Source organism: Oncorhynchus masou, chromosome 17 (assembly GCF_036934945.1).
Source record: "Oncorhynchus masou masou isolate Uvic2021 chromosome 17, UVic_Omas_1.1, whole genome shotgun sequence".
NCBI lineage: Eukaryota > Metazoa > Chordata > Actinopteri > Salmoniformes > Salmonidae > Oncorhynchus > Oncorhynchus masou.
In genome coordinates, this window is record NC_088228.1 from 16,664,033 (window position 1) to 16,679,493 (window position 15,461).

Below are 15,461 nucleotides of genomic sequence, written 5' to 3' on the forward strand. Positions count from 1 at the left end.
ATATATGTAGTGGGATGCAGGGTGGTATGCTGCTGGTATATATGCAGTGGGATGCAGGGTGGTATGCTGCTGGTATATATGTAGTGGGATGCAGGGTGGTATGCTGCTGGTATATATGTGGTGGGATGCAGGGTGGTATGCTGCTGGTATATATGTGGTGTGATGCAGGGTGGTATGCTGCTGGTATATATGTGGTGGGATGCAGGGTGGTATGCTGCTGGTATATATGTAGTGGGATGCAGGGTGGTATGCTGCTGGTATATATGTAGTGGGATGCAGGGTGGTATGCTGCTGGTATATATGCAGTGGGATGCAGGGTGGTATGCTGCTGGTATATATGTAGTGGGATGCAGGGTGGTATGCTGCTGACAGTGGGCTAATACACTCTGTGGATTTTAGAATCATTAGCATATGATTTGTGGGTCAAATATAAAGTGGACCACCACCATGTTTTTGTGTGCACGTGTGTCGTGCCCCCCCTCTCTCATCCCTACACCTGTTCCACCGCTCCTCTAACCCCTGCATGTCACAGCTCAGATCTGTGCCCTGCCCCCTCCTGCTGCCACCTAAGCGATGACGGCCTGTCCTATGAGAGCCCAATTAGACTCTCCTCCAACTGTCACTTCACTGTCCCCATGGTGATACAGCCTCTACTGTTCACTCCCTAACTGTCTCTGAGACTACTGTCTGTCACTCTTTCCTGTGCTTGGTGTATTTGATTACCACCTGTAAGGTTTGTGTGTGTGTCCTTCTCCAGGAGTGGCAGAGCAGTTTGCTATCGCTGAGGCAAAGCTGAACCTCTGTGGCTGATGACCAGAAAGACGATGACTAGGAGTTCCTCCAGAACAATAGAAACACACTCTCTACCCACAGCTCAGGTAAACACATGCATACAGTACACATCACCCAATATTCCTTACCTTTGTCATACTCATTGTGTTTTCAGTCATCAGTGCCACCTAGACTGTTCCCCAAAATCTCTCTTCTTTCCCTCTGTTACTCACCCTCCCCTCATCCCTCCATCTCTGGACTCTATGTGCAATAATAGTGTTTAACATGCTTTGAATGACTACCTCATCTCTGTACCCCAAGCATAAAATTAATTGTAAGGTCCCTCAGTCGAGCAGTGAATTTCAAAAGCAGATTCAACCACAAAGACCAAAGAGGTGTTCCAATGCCTCACAAAGAAAGGCCACTATTGGTAGATGGGTAATAAAAAAGCAGACATTGAATATCCCTTTGAGCCTGGTGAAGTTTTTAATTACACTTTGGATGGTGTACAATACACCCAGTCAATACAAAGATACACGTGTCCTTAACTCCGTTGCCGGAGAGGAAGGAAAGCGCTCAGGGATTCTACCATGAGGCCATTGGTAACTTTAAAACAGTTAATGGTTGTGAAAGGAGAAAACTGAGGATGGATCAACAATATTGTAGTTACAATTATAGTTGATCCATCCTCAAATATTCCAAAACATCCTGTTTGTAATACGGCAGTAAAGTAAAACTGCAAGAAATGTGGCAAAGAAATGAACTTTATGTCCTGAATACAAATGCACATTACTGAGTATTTTCAAGCATGGTTGTGGCTGCGTCATGTTAAGGGTATGCTTGTCATCAGCAAGGACTAGGGAGGTTTTTTTTAGGATAAAAAAATGGAATAGAGCTAAGCACAGGCAAAATCCTAGAGGAAAACCTGGTTGTCTGATTTCCAGACACTGAGAGACAAATTCACCTTTCAGCAGGACAATAACTTAAAACATAATGCCAAATATATACTGGAATTGAATGTTCCTGAGAAAATCCATGGCAAGACTTGAAAATGGCTGCCCTAGCAATGATCAACAACCAACTTGACAGAGCTTGAAAACACTATGTAATTTAGTGATGTCTGGCCTTTACTTATCATCCTTCCTTCCCTTTGTCTCAGCTCTCGTCTCCCTGCACTTTCCCTCTCCGTTTTCTCCCACTTTCTCACTATCTTTGCCGATGTTACTATGTATTTGAGTGTTGAAACTGGATTACTGAGAAAAGATTTGAATATTTCTGTGAAGTTTTATTTAATTGGTTCTCTGGATTGTTAGACCATGCTGTGAAGTCATGTCATGGGGTTTGTCCTGGATAAATCAACATGATTTAAAAAATACAATAAAAGATTTTCACTCTTTGATCATTTGCCCAACACACAGAACAGAGTTACATCTCAAAGTTTTGTTAATTTAATCCATCACTGATGTACAAAAAAACAAATTGTCATGTTCTCTGAAAAATAACAATGGCTGTTAATCTCAAATGCATATTCTTCTATGCACAAGAGTGTGCGTAGATATCCGTCAATCTATTTTCATATGTACAATGCATATACAGGCCGGGGCATTATAAAGAGAGAAACGTCGGACTTATTGCTTAACTAGATGTTCTGTTAATTAGCTAATTACACTCTACATTAAACTATTTTTACATATTTTACATGGCGAGCACTACTTCACATTCTATCTGCATACAAAAGACAAATTATTGCACAATGATTATTCTTTAAGATGAAAATGTACCAGTTGTGATAGCATAGTTTTGAGCCATAATACATTTTAATTCTACTGAAGTGATTAATGATTTAACATGCGTCTTGAATGACAGTGGAGAACAGTCACACACACAGTTTAATCTTTCAACCAAGGCTTTTATTGCTTATCTGTGGACGGGGAGAGTTATGACTGTGCTTCTAAGTTGGTAGTACATATTTCTAAAATGGTTGTGATGCCAGGCAGACTGCATAAATCATTTTCAGTGTGTGTCTTAGGAATATTATGTTGTATGTTGGTGAACAAATATGTATTACTATGTGAGAGTGTGTGTGTGCTTAACTTTGATGTATTCTGAGTTTCACTGTTGTCTCTCCACATAACCAAAGTTTCCTGTCATTAACACAAATCATTCCAGAGACATGTTGTACAGTAGGAACGATGTTGTGTGAAAAATCATTACCTATCGCTAGGAACGTAATGATACAAAATGTACTGTGACCAAAACACTGTTACAAGAAACTCTCTAACTTCTGTCCTACGACCTTAACGCCAGACAAGGCTACATGTACTTTGAGTTAAATGCATGTTAATTACAATGTGCTTCACAAATGTTCTTAACCCTGTGCATTTTATGACTGAGCGATGCCAATGCATTGGTCTTTTCTCAGCTGCCTTAAGGTGGTTACTTAACATTTTGTCTTAAATATCCCTTTTCTATCCCACTTTAAAGTCCTTTCCTCAGATATGAATGTAGCTACCATGTAAATACAGCACTTAGATTTTATAGGCCATTTAATCCAAAGTGGGACCCTCCTTTCTCTTCCCTCTCTCTCTCCTCTGCTCTATCCCTTTGTCTGGTCATGTTGTTCCTTCTCACCCTCTCTCTCACTCATTTGGGGGAAAGTAGTGTCAATACCAGATGGCTGCATGGGCAATTCTAACAATCCTAAACCCTGTAGAAATAGCACTTGACCTTGTGGGGACTAACAAAATGTCCCCAGTTGGTCATATTTTCGTTCGTTTACTATTGTTGTGAGGATTTCTGGTCTCTAAACACGTCCACACAAACACACACCAATACATAGTGGACACAGACATCCAGCTTGGAGGTTGAGGTGAAAATGACCTGTAAGGTTGTAGAAACCTCAACAAACCATTGAATCGTCCGTCACCCCTTCTGTCATACCGATTGGTCCTCAGTGGTACTTCGCTCACACTGCAGTTCTGATTGGTCCATTTGCTGTATGTTCTCGGGCGAGGTTCCATGTTCCTTCGCCGGCTCCGATTGATAAGTCTCAGGGAGGTGGGGTTGGTCAAAATCACAGGCTAGCTCTGATTCGTCAGTGTGGGAAGGGCTGCACTCTAAGATAAACTCTTCTGTTTGGTCCTCTGTTAGTGAGAGGCTTTCCTGAAGAACCAATTCCGATGGCAGGTCCGTATTGTCAGCGGGGCTGGTTTCAAACTCCAAATCCGATTGGTCCTGTGTGAAGTGGACAGGACTCTCCTCATACATATCGTTCAATTGGTCCTCCATGTCAGGCGGGGTGGGGTCCCGTGGTAATGAGAGGCCCCTGTGGCGGTGCCAAAGCTTGTGTAGCTCTGTCACCTCCGAAACGTTGGTGGTGTTGTTGCCGCTGTCACGAAAACTGGCCAGTGGGGGGCGAACTTTCACTCCTGTCACGGTCACTGAGCCTTCTATGGCCTTACGAAGCTAGATATTGGACAGAGAGAGGAGAGGTAGAGATGGAGGAATAATATAAGGAGCAAGGATGACAATAGATGAGGGAGAGGATTGAAAGAAGAGCGGAGAGAGAGGATGGAACATTATGGAGTCATTAATGTGATTCATATTACACTTGATTAGATCTTCAAATTTACAGGATTGTTGCCAAGGCAACCTTAATCTGCAGCAATTTCTGTAATGAGCAAATTGATTAGCCTGAAGTTACTGCTGATTCATGAAGTGCAATATTGTCCTTAGAACTGATCTAAGGTGATGACAATATTCAAACACAATCACAGCCAATGTAAACAGGAAGGTTTCCTGTGATGTGCTTGTCGGGATTTTAAGATGAGCTGCCCTCAATCACCCATAGCATGTTGACAACAGTGTGAAAATAGAAACTAATCAAACTACATGACATCACAGTGACATCAGAGTTCTAGTGCACAGAAACACCCACCTCTCTGAGGGAGACGACTCCCACCAGTCGTCCAGTACTGGTCACATAGGCATGGTCCAGCCCCAGCAAAGAGAATATGGTGTGAGTCTGAAGAAGGAGAGAGAGCACGAGACAGAGAGGGTAGAGCAGATTAGAAGGAACAACATGACCAGATAGAGGGATAAAACAAAGGAGATAGGGAAGAGAAAGGAAGGTCCCACTTTAGATTAAATGGCCTATAAAATCTGTATGTGCTGTATTTACACTGCCGTTCAAAAGTTTGTGGTCACTTAGTAATGTTTTTGAAAGAAAAGCACATTTTTTGTTCATTACAATAACATCAAATTGATCAGAAATACAGTGTAGACATTGCTAATGTTGTAAATGATTATTGTAGCTAGAAAAGGCAGTTTTTGTAATGGAATATCTGCATAGGCGTAGAGGCCCATTGTCAGCAACCATCACTTCTGTGTTCCAAAGGCACATTGTGTTCGCTAATCCAAGTTTAGTGAAGTGAGGAGGCGACTCTGGGATTCTGGCCTTCTAGGCAGAGTTGCAAAGAAAAGGCAATATCTCAGAATGGCCAATAAAAAGAAAAGATTAAGCTGGGCAAAATAACACAGACACAGGACATACGAACTCTGCCTAGAAGGCCAGCATCCCGGAGTTGCCTCTTCGCTGTGGACGTTGAGACGGGTGTTTTGCGGGTACTATTTAATGAAGCTGCCAGTTGAGGACTTGTGAGGCGTCTGTTTCTCAAACTAGACACTAATGTACTTGTCCTCTTGCTCAGTTGTGCACCGGGGCCTTCCACTCCTCTTTCTATTCTGGTTAGGGCCAGTTTGCGCTGTTCTGTGAAAGGAGTAGTACACAGCGTTGTACGAGATCTTCAGTTTATTGGCAATTTCTCGCATGGAATAGCCTCATTTCTCAGAACAAGAATAGACTGAAGTGTTTCAGAAGAAAGGTCTTTGTTTCTGGCCATTTTGAGCCTGTAATCGAAACAAATGCTACAAATGCAAATGCTACAAATGCTGATGCTCCAGATACTCAACTAGTCTAAAGAAGGACAGATTTATTGATTCCTTAATCAGAACAACAGTTTTCAGCTGTGCTAACATAATTGTAAAAGGATTTTCTAATGATCAATTAGCCTTTTAAAATGATCAACTTGGATTAGCTAACACAACATGCCATTGGAACAAAGAAAATGACTTTTCTTTCAAAAACAAGGACATTTCTAAGTGACCCCAAGCTTTTGAACGGCAGTGTACATGGTAGCTACATTCATATGGGGATATGGAGACAAAGAGAGAACGAGAGAGAGAGAGCAATAGATGACATCCATTAAAATGTCAATGAGAACAAATGGACTATTCAAAAAATGTCAGTCTAGTGCAGAGCCTTCTATTTGTAATGGAAGGCTCTGGTCTAGTGGAGCTGCGTGCCATCACATTTCTGTCACCAACCCCATCAATTTAAAGGGACGTCAATTAACAATTTACTTGTTGCCTGATATTAGATTTGAGTCATTTAGCAGACACTTATCCAGTGGATACACTTAAGCATTATAAATTAAAGAGTTCCTCCAAAAATAACGGATGACAGCTCGGTCGGTTGTGCAGATTGATAAGGGTTGATTGACAGGTGAACTGATGATGACACACCTTATGCAGAGACGTCCGCTCCACCAGCTGAAAAGGGGCTGGGTCGATCTTGCAGTTGTTGAAATCCACTGGCTCGTCCAACTGTTGCTCCTCCCACTCCGCTATCTGTGGTAGGGGATTCAGAACTCTCAACCAATGAGTGGGCTAGATTAACTTCGCCGGGCGCCCGTGTTGGAATGCTTTGCACCGGCTGAAACTTAATTACATTCAATTTGGAACCGGGTTGCCTGCCGGGTGTGAGCCATTGTGCCCCGCTCTGTCCGACGGTGAAGTGGGCTCAAGACAAAGGTGATAAATAAAACGTGTAGTGATTAGTTTGTGTTTTCCCATGCTAAAGGGATCGCTTTGGATCAAATATGTTTTATCTGCCTTCCCAATGAAAATGTGTCAGAAAATTCTAACATTTATTTGATGGAAAAGAGATCTTGTACGACTCTGGACAATACACCACGCTGCCTTGTTGACAAAATCCCTCAATGATGACCGTCTAAAAACTCATACAACCAATCACTGCATTTTTAAGTTATTGACAGTTAATCAACTAGTGTTCAGTCTTACTTCGTTTGTGGTCATGTCATCCTCGACTTCAGGAGACTCCTGAAAACAAAGAGAGACAGTGGTGACACCCCAGAGAGGATTCTACTGCCCAAAAGCCGGTTTTAGCATGGGCACCACCATTGAGTACTTTCACCCTGTTTAAGTAGTCAACTGGGTGGGACTTCCAGAAGAATCACATAATTCCATCCAGGTCCTCAGGAGGGATCAGCCAATTAATTATACGTGTGATAAAACATTCCATAACTGCAGGAGGCAGTAAATCGCCAACCTTGTTTTTTACCTGTTCAAACAACACACTCGAGGGAGCATTATGCACCCTTTCAGTTTGTTTACCAAGTAGGATGTACTGTTTATCTTTTGTTTTATATGAAATGTAACTGCCTTAATGTGTTTGGACACCAGGAAGAGTAGCTGCTGCCTTGGCAACAGCTAATGGGGATACCTAATAAATACAACAACAAAAAACGAATAGAAGTAGTAGAAGAAGAAAATGGACTACTTCAAAATTAGAGAGCAATAGTAATGGCATCTTTTTGTAGGCACTAACGGAGGCTAACTCTGCTATGGCTCGTTGGCCAAAGCCTATGAGGAAATGATTCTTTTTATTTTTGTATTATTTTTAAAATAAATGCTGAAAATCAGGTCTGTGGTAAACAAAGGCTTAAGAGATCTTATACGTTTTGTTCTATGAGATAATCTTCCTCAGCTAACATCACTTTTTGTGAATTTGCATTTATGTAATCAAGACAAGCACATAAAGGCTTCATAATTACTAAACGTCATGTTAACTGACTGATATTATCTCATAGAAAAAGAGGACCGAGCACGCCCCCATTCTCATCGACGGGGCTGCAGTAGAGCAGGTTGAGAGCTTCAAGTTCCTTGGTGTCCACATCAACAACAAACTAACATGGTCCAAGCACACCATGACAGTCGTGAAGCGGGCACGACAAAACCTAATCCCCCTCAGGAGATGGGAAAAAATTTGGCATGGGTCCTCAGATACTCAAAAGGTTCTATAGCTGCACCATCGAGAGGTTGCATCACTGCCTGGTATGGCAACTGCTCGGCCTCCGACCGCAAGGCACTACAGAGTGTAGTACAAACGGCCCAAGCCTCCTGCCATCCAGGACCTCTATACCAGGCGGTATAGTGTACTACACTTAGGTTGGAGTCATTAAAACTCGTTTATCAACCACTCCACAAATTTCTTGTTATAGTTTTGGCAAGTCAGTTAGGACATCTACTTTGTGCATGATAAGTATTTTTTCCAACAATTGTTTACAGACAAATTATTTCACTTATAATTCACTGTATCACAATTCCAGTGGGTCAGAAGTTTACATACACTAAGTTGACTGTGCCTTTAAACAGCTTGGAAAATTCCAGAAAATTATCTCATGGCTTTAGAAGCTTCTGATAGGCTAATAGACATAATTTGAGTCAATTGGAGGTGTACCTGTGGATGTATTTCAAGGTCTACCTTCAAACTCAGTGCCTCTTTGCTTGACATCATGGGAAAATCAAAAGACATCAGCCAAGACCTCAGAAAAAAATATTGTAGACCTCCACAAGTCTGGTTCATCCTTGGGAGCAATTTCCAAACTCCTGAAGGTACCACGTTCATCTGTACAAACAGTAGTGCCCAAGTTTAAACACCATGGGACCACGTAGCCGTCATACCACTCAGGAAGGAGACACGTTCTGTCTCCTAGAGATGAACGTACTGGTGTGAAAAGTGAAAATCGATCCCAGAACAACAGCAATATACCTTGTGAAGATGCTGGAGGAAACAGGTACAAAAGTATCTATATCCAAAGTAAAACGAGTTCTATATCGACATAACCTGAAAGGCCGCTCAGCAAGGAAGAAGCCACTGCTCCAAAACTGCCATAAAAAAAGCCAGACTACGGTTTGCAACTGCACATGGGGACAAAGACTGTACTTTTTGGAGAAATGTCCTCAAGTTTGATGAAACAAAAATAGAACTGTTTGGCCATAATGATCATTGTTATGTTTAGAGGAAAAAGAGAGATACTTGCAAGCCGAAAAACACCATCACACCTGTGAAGCATGGGGGTGGCATGTTGTGGGGGTCATTTACTGCAGGAGGGACTGGCGCACTTCACAAAATAGAGGGCATCATGAGGATGGAAAAGTATGTGAATATATTGAAACAACATCTCAAGACATCAGTCAGGAAGTTAAAGCTTGGTTGCAAATGGGTCTTCCAAATGGACAATGACCCCAAGCATACTTCCAAAGTTGTGGCAAAATGGATAAAGGACAACAAAGTCAAGGTATTGGAGTGGCCATCACAAAGCCCTGACCTCAATCCTTTAGAAAAATTGTAGGCAGAACTGAAAAAGTGTGTGCGAGCAAGGAGGCTTACAAACCTGACTCCGTTACACCAGCTCTGTCAGGAGGAATGGGACAAAATTTACCCAACTTATTGTGGGAAAATTGTGGAAGGCTACCTAAAACATTTGACCCAAGTTAAACAATTTAAAGGCAATTCTACCAAATACTAATTGAGTGGATGTAAACTTCTGACCCACTGGGAATGTGAATAAAGAAATAAAAGCTGAAATAAATCATTCTCTCTATTATTATTCTGACATTTCACATTGTTAAAATAAAGTGGTGATCCTAACTGACCTAAGACAGGGAATTTTTACTAGGATTAAATGTTAGGAATTGTCAAAAACTGAGTTTAAATGTATTTGGCTAAGGTGTATGTAAACTTCCGACTTCAACTATATATATATATATATATATATTTTTTTTTTACTGCTCCTCCTTATTTACTTGTTACTTTTATCCATATTTTTTGAAACTGCACTGTCGGTTATGGGCTCGTAAGTAAGCATTTCACTGTAAGGTCTACACCGGTTGTATTCAGAGCATGTGACTAATAAAATTTGATAACCAAACGTATAAGAGCTCCTAAGCCTGTGTTAACCTCAGGCCTTCTTTTCGGCGTATATCATAAAACAACATTCTTTCCCCGTTAATTTCCCCATAGGAATGGCCAGGACTACAAGCTGGCGAGCTCTTTGGAGATGACTTCAATTGCACTGCCCATGCTCTCACAGACACCACAAATGGAACAGATACAATGTTGCATCCTCTAACTATATCTAGGTTACACCAGCATACATACATGCGGAACCAGCACACGCACAAATATACAATATTTCCTTAACTAACATACCACCACTGCATACGACAATGAAAAATGAACACATAACAAACAACAACACCTAACACATAACCACATTCAGAAGTGCATGCTTCTGCCCCTGTAACTACTCACTGTTGATTGAGCTTTTTGGCTAAAGAAATCAGATGAATCACTAAAATGACTCTGGTTTCAACTCAGGTTCGGTCAACTCTCCTTCTCTCCCTCGCTTTCTCTCCATTCCTACACCAATCTCTCCCTTCATTACTCATTCCCTCTCTCTCTCGCAAGTGCTATGAAGCTACAGTATATTTTGGGTTGGTAGAAGTATTCAAAATGATTTGGATCGGTCACTTGCTCAATGCTAGGTCGCTAGGCAACGGTTACTTAGCAACTGTCTCTAAGAAGGGTGGCAGTCTTACCGCCGCCATGGAGATCCTGACGCGTTTGGGCCCCCTGCTTTCAGGAGCCTCCAGCTCTGCCAGGCTCTTACAGTCAGGGAGGGAAGGGAGTAGCAAACACATCATTAGCACAATGTTAGGACAACATTAAGATTCTCTGAGGAGAAAGTAGAGGTTGAGGTAGCATATGAGGATACAAGAATAGACACGCACACACACACACACCTCGAGTAGCTCTCTTTCAGGGTCACCACAGGAGAGGGTCTGCTGAGAGCCTGAGAGAGGAGACGGAGTCAGCGCGTCTCTATTAGTTGAGAGTGTGTGCATCCTGTTGGGTGCCTCTGTGTTGTGAATAGTAGGGACACTTTTCATAGCCGACTTGAGGGGCAGCTGAGAGATGGACACAGCTTGGCTAAAGGCGGACTCCTCTGTTGAGATCTAGATAGAGAGACATGATTAGGGCTGTTGCGGTTACCGTATTACCGCCACAGCGGCATTCATGAGTTAAGACCACAATCAAATTCCACGTGACCGTTGAGTCACGGTAATCTCCTCTTATGCACTCACCCAACTGGCTAATGACCATCAGGTCCTAATGGTCTGGTACTCAGCACTGTATTGTCCCTCAAACTACTCTGACATCAATGCAAATGCAATCTAAAATCACATCAAACACTTATCACCAAATTGTATCATGCTTTTAAAACTCACCTCACTGAAGTAAGTGTTCTTATAAGCCCAGACATTTCTACACGCCCAGACATTTCTTTACGCCCAGACATTTCTATATGCCCAGACATTTCTATAGCCCAGACATTTCTATATGCAATCCTGTGTGAAAGCAGAGTTTTGAGGGTTGCCACTAAAAAAAGGAACCCAGCCGCTACTATATTTATTTCTCAGCTGCTATATATATATATATACATATATACATACATACATACATACATACATACATACATACATACATACATACATACATACATACATACATACATACATACATACATAATGCATTTGGATTACTGTTACAGTACAATTTGGGTTGGTTATTGGATTTGTTCGGACATTTCTAGATTATTGTATTTTTAATTATGTGTGTACTTGTTTGACATTATACTTTGTTAGGAGCTAGTAACGTAAGCCTTTTGCTGCACTCACTATAACATATACTAAACCTGTGTACGCAACCAATAAACTTTTGATGTTTTGTTTCAGATAAAACTCGTGTGTTTTGTAGAGATGATCTGGATGATGTGTCCTGTCTCAAAGACTCCGTCAGCATCGCCTCCAACGACTCCATGTCTGCCGCAGAGGTAAGACCCACACACACACCTCACACTATTTATTTCTCAGCTGTCACTATATTTATTTCTCAGCTGCTAATATTAAGCACATGCTCCATTATAAGACCGGAGTACCCTACCTGGCATGATTGAAAAACCAACTGCGGAGCCTCTATTTGCTATTTGAGTGCATACAGATGACATGTACTTTTCCCCTGCTCCTATTCCTGTCCATTTGTTAAAAACACCATTCTAAATCCAAACAAATTTGACATACAAAGTCAAATTGAGAACAGTCTGATGGGTGAAAATATGATCACTTGATGAGAGAACAGCAGCCTGAGGCAAGGAACAAAGCGCAAGCTTTTTATGTGACTTTCTCTAATCATCAGTAGCCTATAGTCGCATCATGCAGACCCAAATGTTTTGATTTCTAAGACATTCTATGGTTTGTATCATTTACAACTAAAGTTGCCAAATTACTCTAAATCTAGCATATAGGACCAGTTTCAAATGAACACTTTTACGCTCAACATATAGCCACTTCAAATACACTCGCTCCAGAATGGGAAAAATATCCTTTCTATTTTATTCAAAGTTCAATTATATTATTCTTACTATAAAATCATATAATATAACATAATGGCATGGAGCTTTTAGCATATGTTGTTTGATAAATGAACAAGCCTACAGCCTATGGCATGGCCCACAGCAAGATAACATATAGTAGGCCAACTCATATTCTGATCTTCTGAAATACATTTTCTTCATATAGTAATGTTTCTTTAGACCTGTCAATTATAAATCATGGATTTATTGTGATTTATTTATTTATTTTTATTTCACCTTTATTTAACCAGGTAGGCAAGTTGAGAACAAGTTCTCATTTACAATTGCGACCTGGCCAAGATAAAGCAAAGCAGTTCGACACATACAACGACACAGAGTTACACATGGAGCAAAACAAACATACAGTCAATAATACAGTATAAACAAGTCTATATACGATGTGAGCAAATGAGGTGAGATAAGGGAGGTATAGGCAAAAAAAGGCCATGGTGGCAAAGTAAATACAATATAGCAAGTAAAACACTGGAATGGTAGATTTGCAATGGAAGAATGTGCAAAGTAGAAATAAAAATAATGGGGTGCAAAGGAGCAAAATAAATAAATAAATTAAATACAGTAGGGAAAGAGGTAGTTGTTTGGGCTAAAATATAGGTGGGCTATGTTCAGGTGCAGTAATCTGTGAGCTGCTCTGACAGTTGGTGCTTAAAGCTAGTGAGGGAGATAAGTGTTTCCAGTTTCAGTGCTTTTTGTAGTTCGTTCCAGTCATTGGCAGCAGAGAACTGGAAGGAGAGGCGGCCAAAGAAAGAATTGGTTTTGGGGGTGACGAGAGATATACCTGCTGGAGCGTGTGCTACAGGTGGGAGATGCTATGGTGACCAGCGAGCTGAGATAAGGGGGGACTTTACCTAGCAGGATCTTGTAGATGACATAGAGCCAGTGGGTTTGGTGACGAGTATGAAGCGAGGGCCAGCCATGAAAGCGTACAGGTCGCAATGGTGGGTAGTATATGGGGCTTTGGTGACAAAACGGATTGCACTGTGATAGACTGCATCCAATTTGTTGAGTAGGGTATTGGAGGCTATTTTGTAAATGACATAGCCAAAGTCGAGGATTGGTAGGATGGTCAGTTTTACAAGGGTATGTTTGGCAGCATGAGTGAAGGATGCTTTGTTGCGAAATAGGAAGCCAATTCTAGATTTAACTTTGGATTGGAGATATTTGATATGGGTCTGGAAGGAGAGTTTACAGTCTAACCAGACACCTAAGTATTTGTAGTTGTCCACGTATTCTAAATCAGAGCCGTCCAGAGTAGTGATGTTGGACAGGCGGGTAGGTGCGGGTAGCGATCGGTTGAAGAGCATGCATTTAGTTTTACTTGTATTTAAGAGCAATTGGAGGCCACGGAAGGAGTGTTGTATGGCATTGAAGCTTGCCTGGAGGGTTGTTAACACAGTGTCCAAAGAAGGGCCAGAAGTATACAGAATGGTGTCATCTGCGTAGAGGTGGATCAGAGACTCACCAGCAGCAAGAGCGACCTCATTGATGTATACAGAGAAGAGAGTCGGTCCAAGAATTGAACCCTGTGGCACCCCCATAGAGACTGCCAGAGGTCCGGACAGCAGACCCTCCGATTTGACACACTGAACTCTATCAGAGAAGTAGTTGGTGAACCAGGCGAGGCAATCATTTGAGAAACCAAGGCTGTCGAGTCTGCCGATGAGGATGTGGTGATTGACAGAGTCAAAAGCCTTGGCCAGATCAATGAACACGGCTGCACAGTAATGTTTCTTATCGATGGCGGTTAAGATATCATTTAGGACCTTGAGTGTGGCTGAGTTGCACCCATGACCAGCTCTGAAACCAGATTGCATAGCAGAGAAGGTATGGTGAGATTCGAAATGGTCGGTAATCTGTTTGTTGACTTGGCTTTCGAAGACCTTAGAAAGGCATGGTAGGATAGATATAGGTCTGTAGCAGTTTGGGTCAAGAGTGCCCCCCCCCCCCTTGAAGAGGGGGATGACCGCAGCTGCTTTCCAATCGCAGCTGCTTTCCAGTGATGGCATAGGCTATATTAAATGGATTTATTGTGATGGTGTAGGCTATATTAAATGGATTTATTGTGATGGTGTAGGCTATATTAAATGGATTTATTGTGATGGTATAGGCTATATTAAATGGATTTATTGTGATGGCATAGGCTATATTACATGGATTTATTGTGATGGTGTAGGCTATATTAAATTGATTTATTGTGATGGCGTAGGCTATATTAAACGGATTTATTGTGATGGTGTAGGCTATATTAAATGGATTTATTGTGATGGCGTAGGCTATATTAAATGGATTTATTGTGATGGTGTAGGCTATATTAAATGGATTTATTGTGATGGCGTAGGCTATATTAAATGGATTTATTGTCATGGTGTAGGCTATATTAAATGGATTTATTGTGATGGCGTAGGCTATATTAAATGGATTTATTGTGATGGCGTAGGCTATATTAAATGGATTTATTGTGATGGCGTAGGCTATATTAAATGGATTTATTGTGATGGCTTAGGCTATATTAAATGGATTTATTGTGATGGCTTAGGCTATATTAAATGGATTTATTGTGATGGCTTAGGCTATATTAAATGGATTTATTATACTTTTTAAAAATGTAGATGAATGTAGGATGTTCCAAAGGCACGCATCAGCGGCTTGTATGTGTGGAGGCCTGGAGATGCTAAATGTGTTGGTTAAATATCAGTCAATTACCATGAGACCGGCAGTCATGACCCCCACAGCTCTACACGTGATACATGCGTAAACACACGCAAGCACGCACACGTACAGGCACAGACGTAAGCACACAAAGCACAGGTACACAGTGGTTAGAGGTACTCTAGAGAGTAGAAGGCATGCTGAAGTACGATGGCGCGGACAGACATGGCAGCTCTGCTTCTAGCTCCTAAGCAACTTGCAGTATATTGTTTTTTGTGTGTTATTTCTGACATTATTAACCCAGAAGTTTGTGTTATTACATAAAGCCGAAAATAACTTTTGGATATCACAGCGGCGGTAACTCACCAGTATTACAACCAGGAATACGACTTTCCTGATTTGGAT

The 15,461-nt window shown here is 41.4% G+C and overlaps 1 protein-coding gene across 1 annotated transcript in view; it reads right to left on the reverse strand.

Moving 5' to 3' along the window:
• Positions 1-1,234: 1,234 nt before the first annotated feature.
• The window catches only part of LOC135558621 (chloride channel protein 2-like), a 123,040-nt gene continuing 108,813 nt past the window's right edge, over positions 1,235-15,461 (reverse strand). Inside the window, 6 exon segments of the mRNA XM_064992562.1 lie at positions 1,235-4,236; positions 4,709-4,795; positions 6,355-6,459; positions 6,913-6,951; positions 10,516-10,581; positions 10,720-10,932. Of these exon segments, the coding sequence (XP_064848634.1) occupies positions 3,706-4,236; positions 4,709-4,795; positions 6,355-6,459; positions 6,913-6,951; positions 10,516-10,581; positions 10,720-10,932 (1,041 nt within the window). The 3' untranslated portion in view covers positions 1,235-3,705.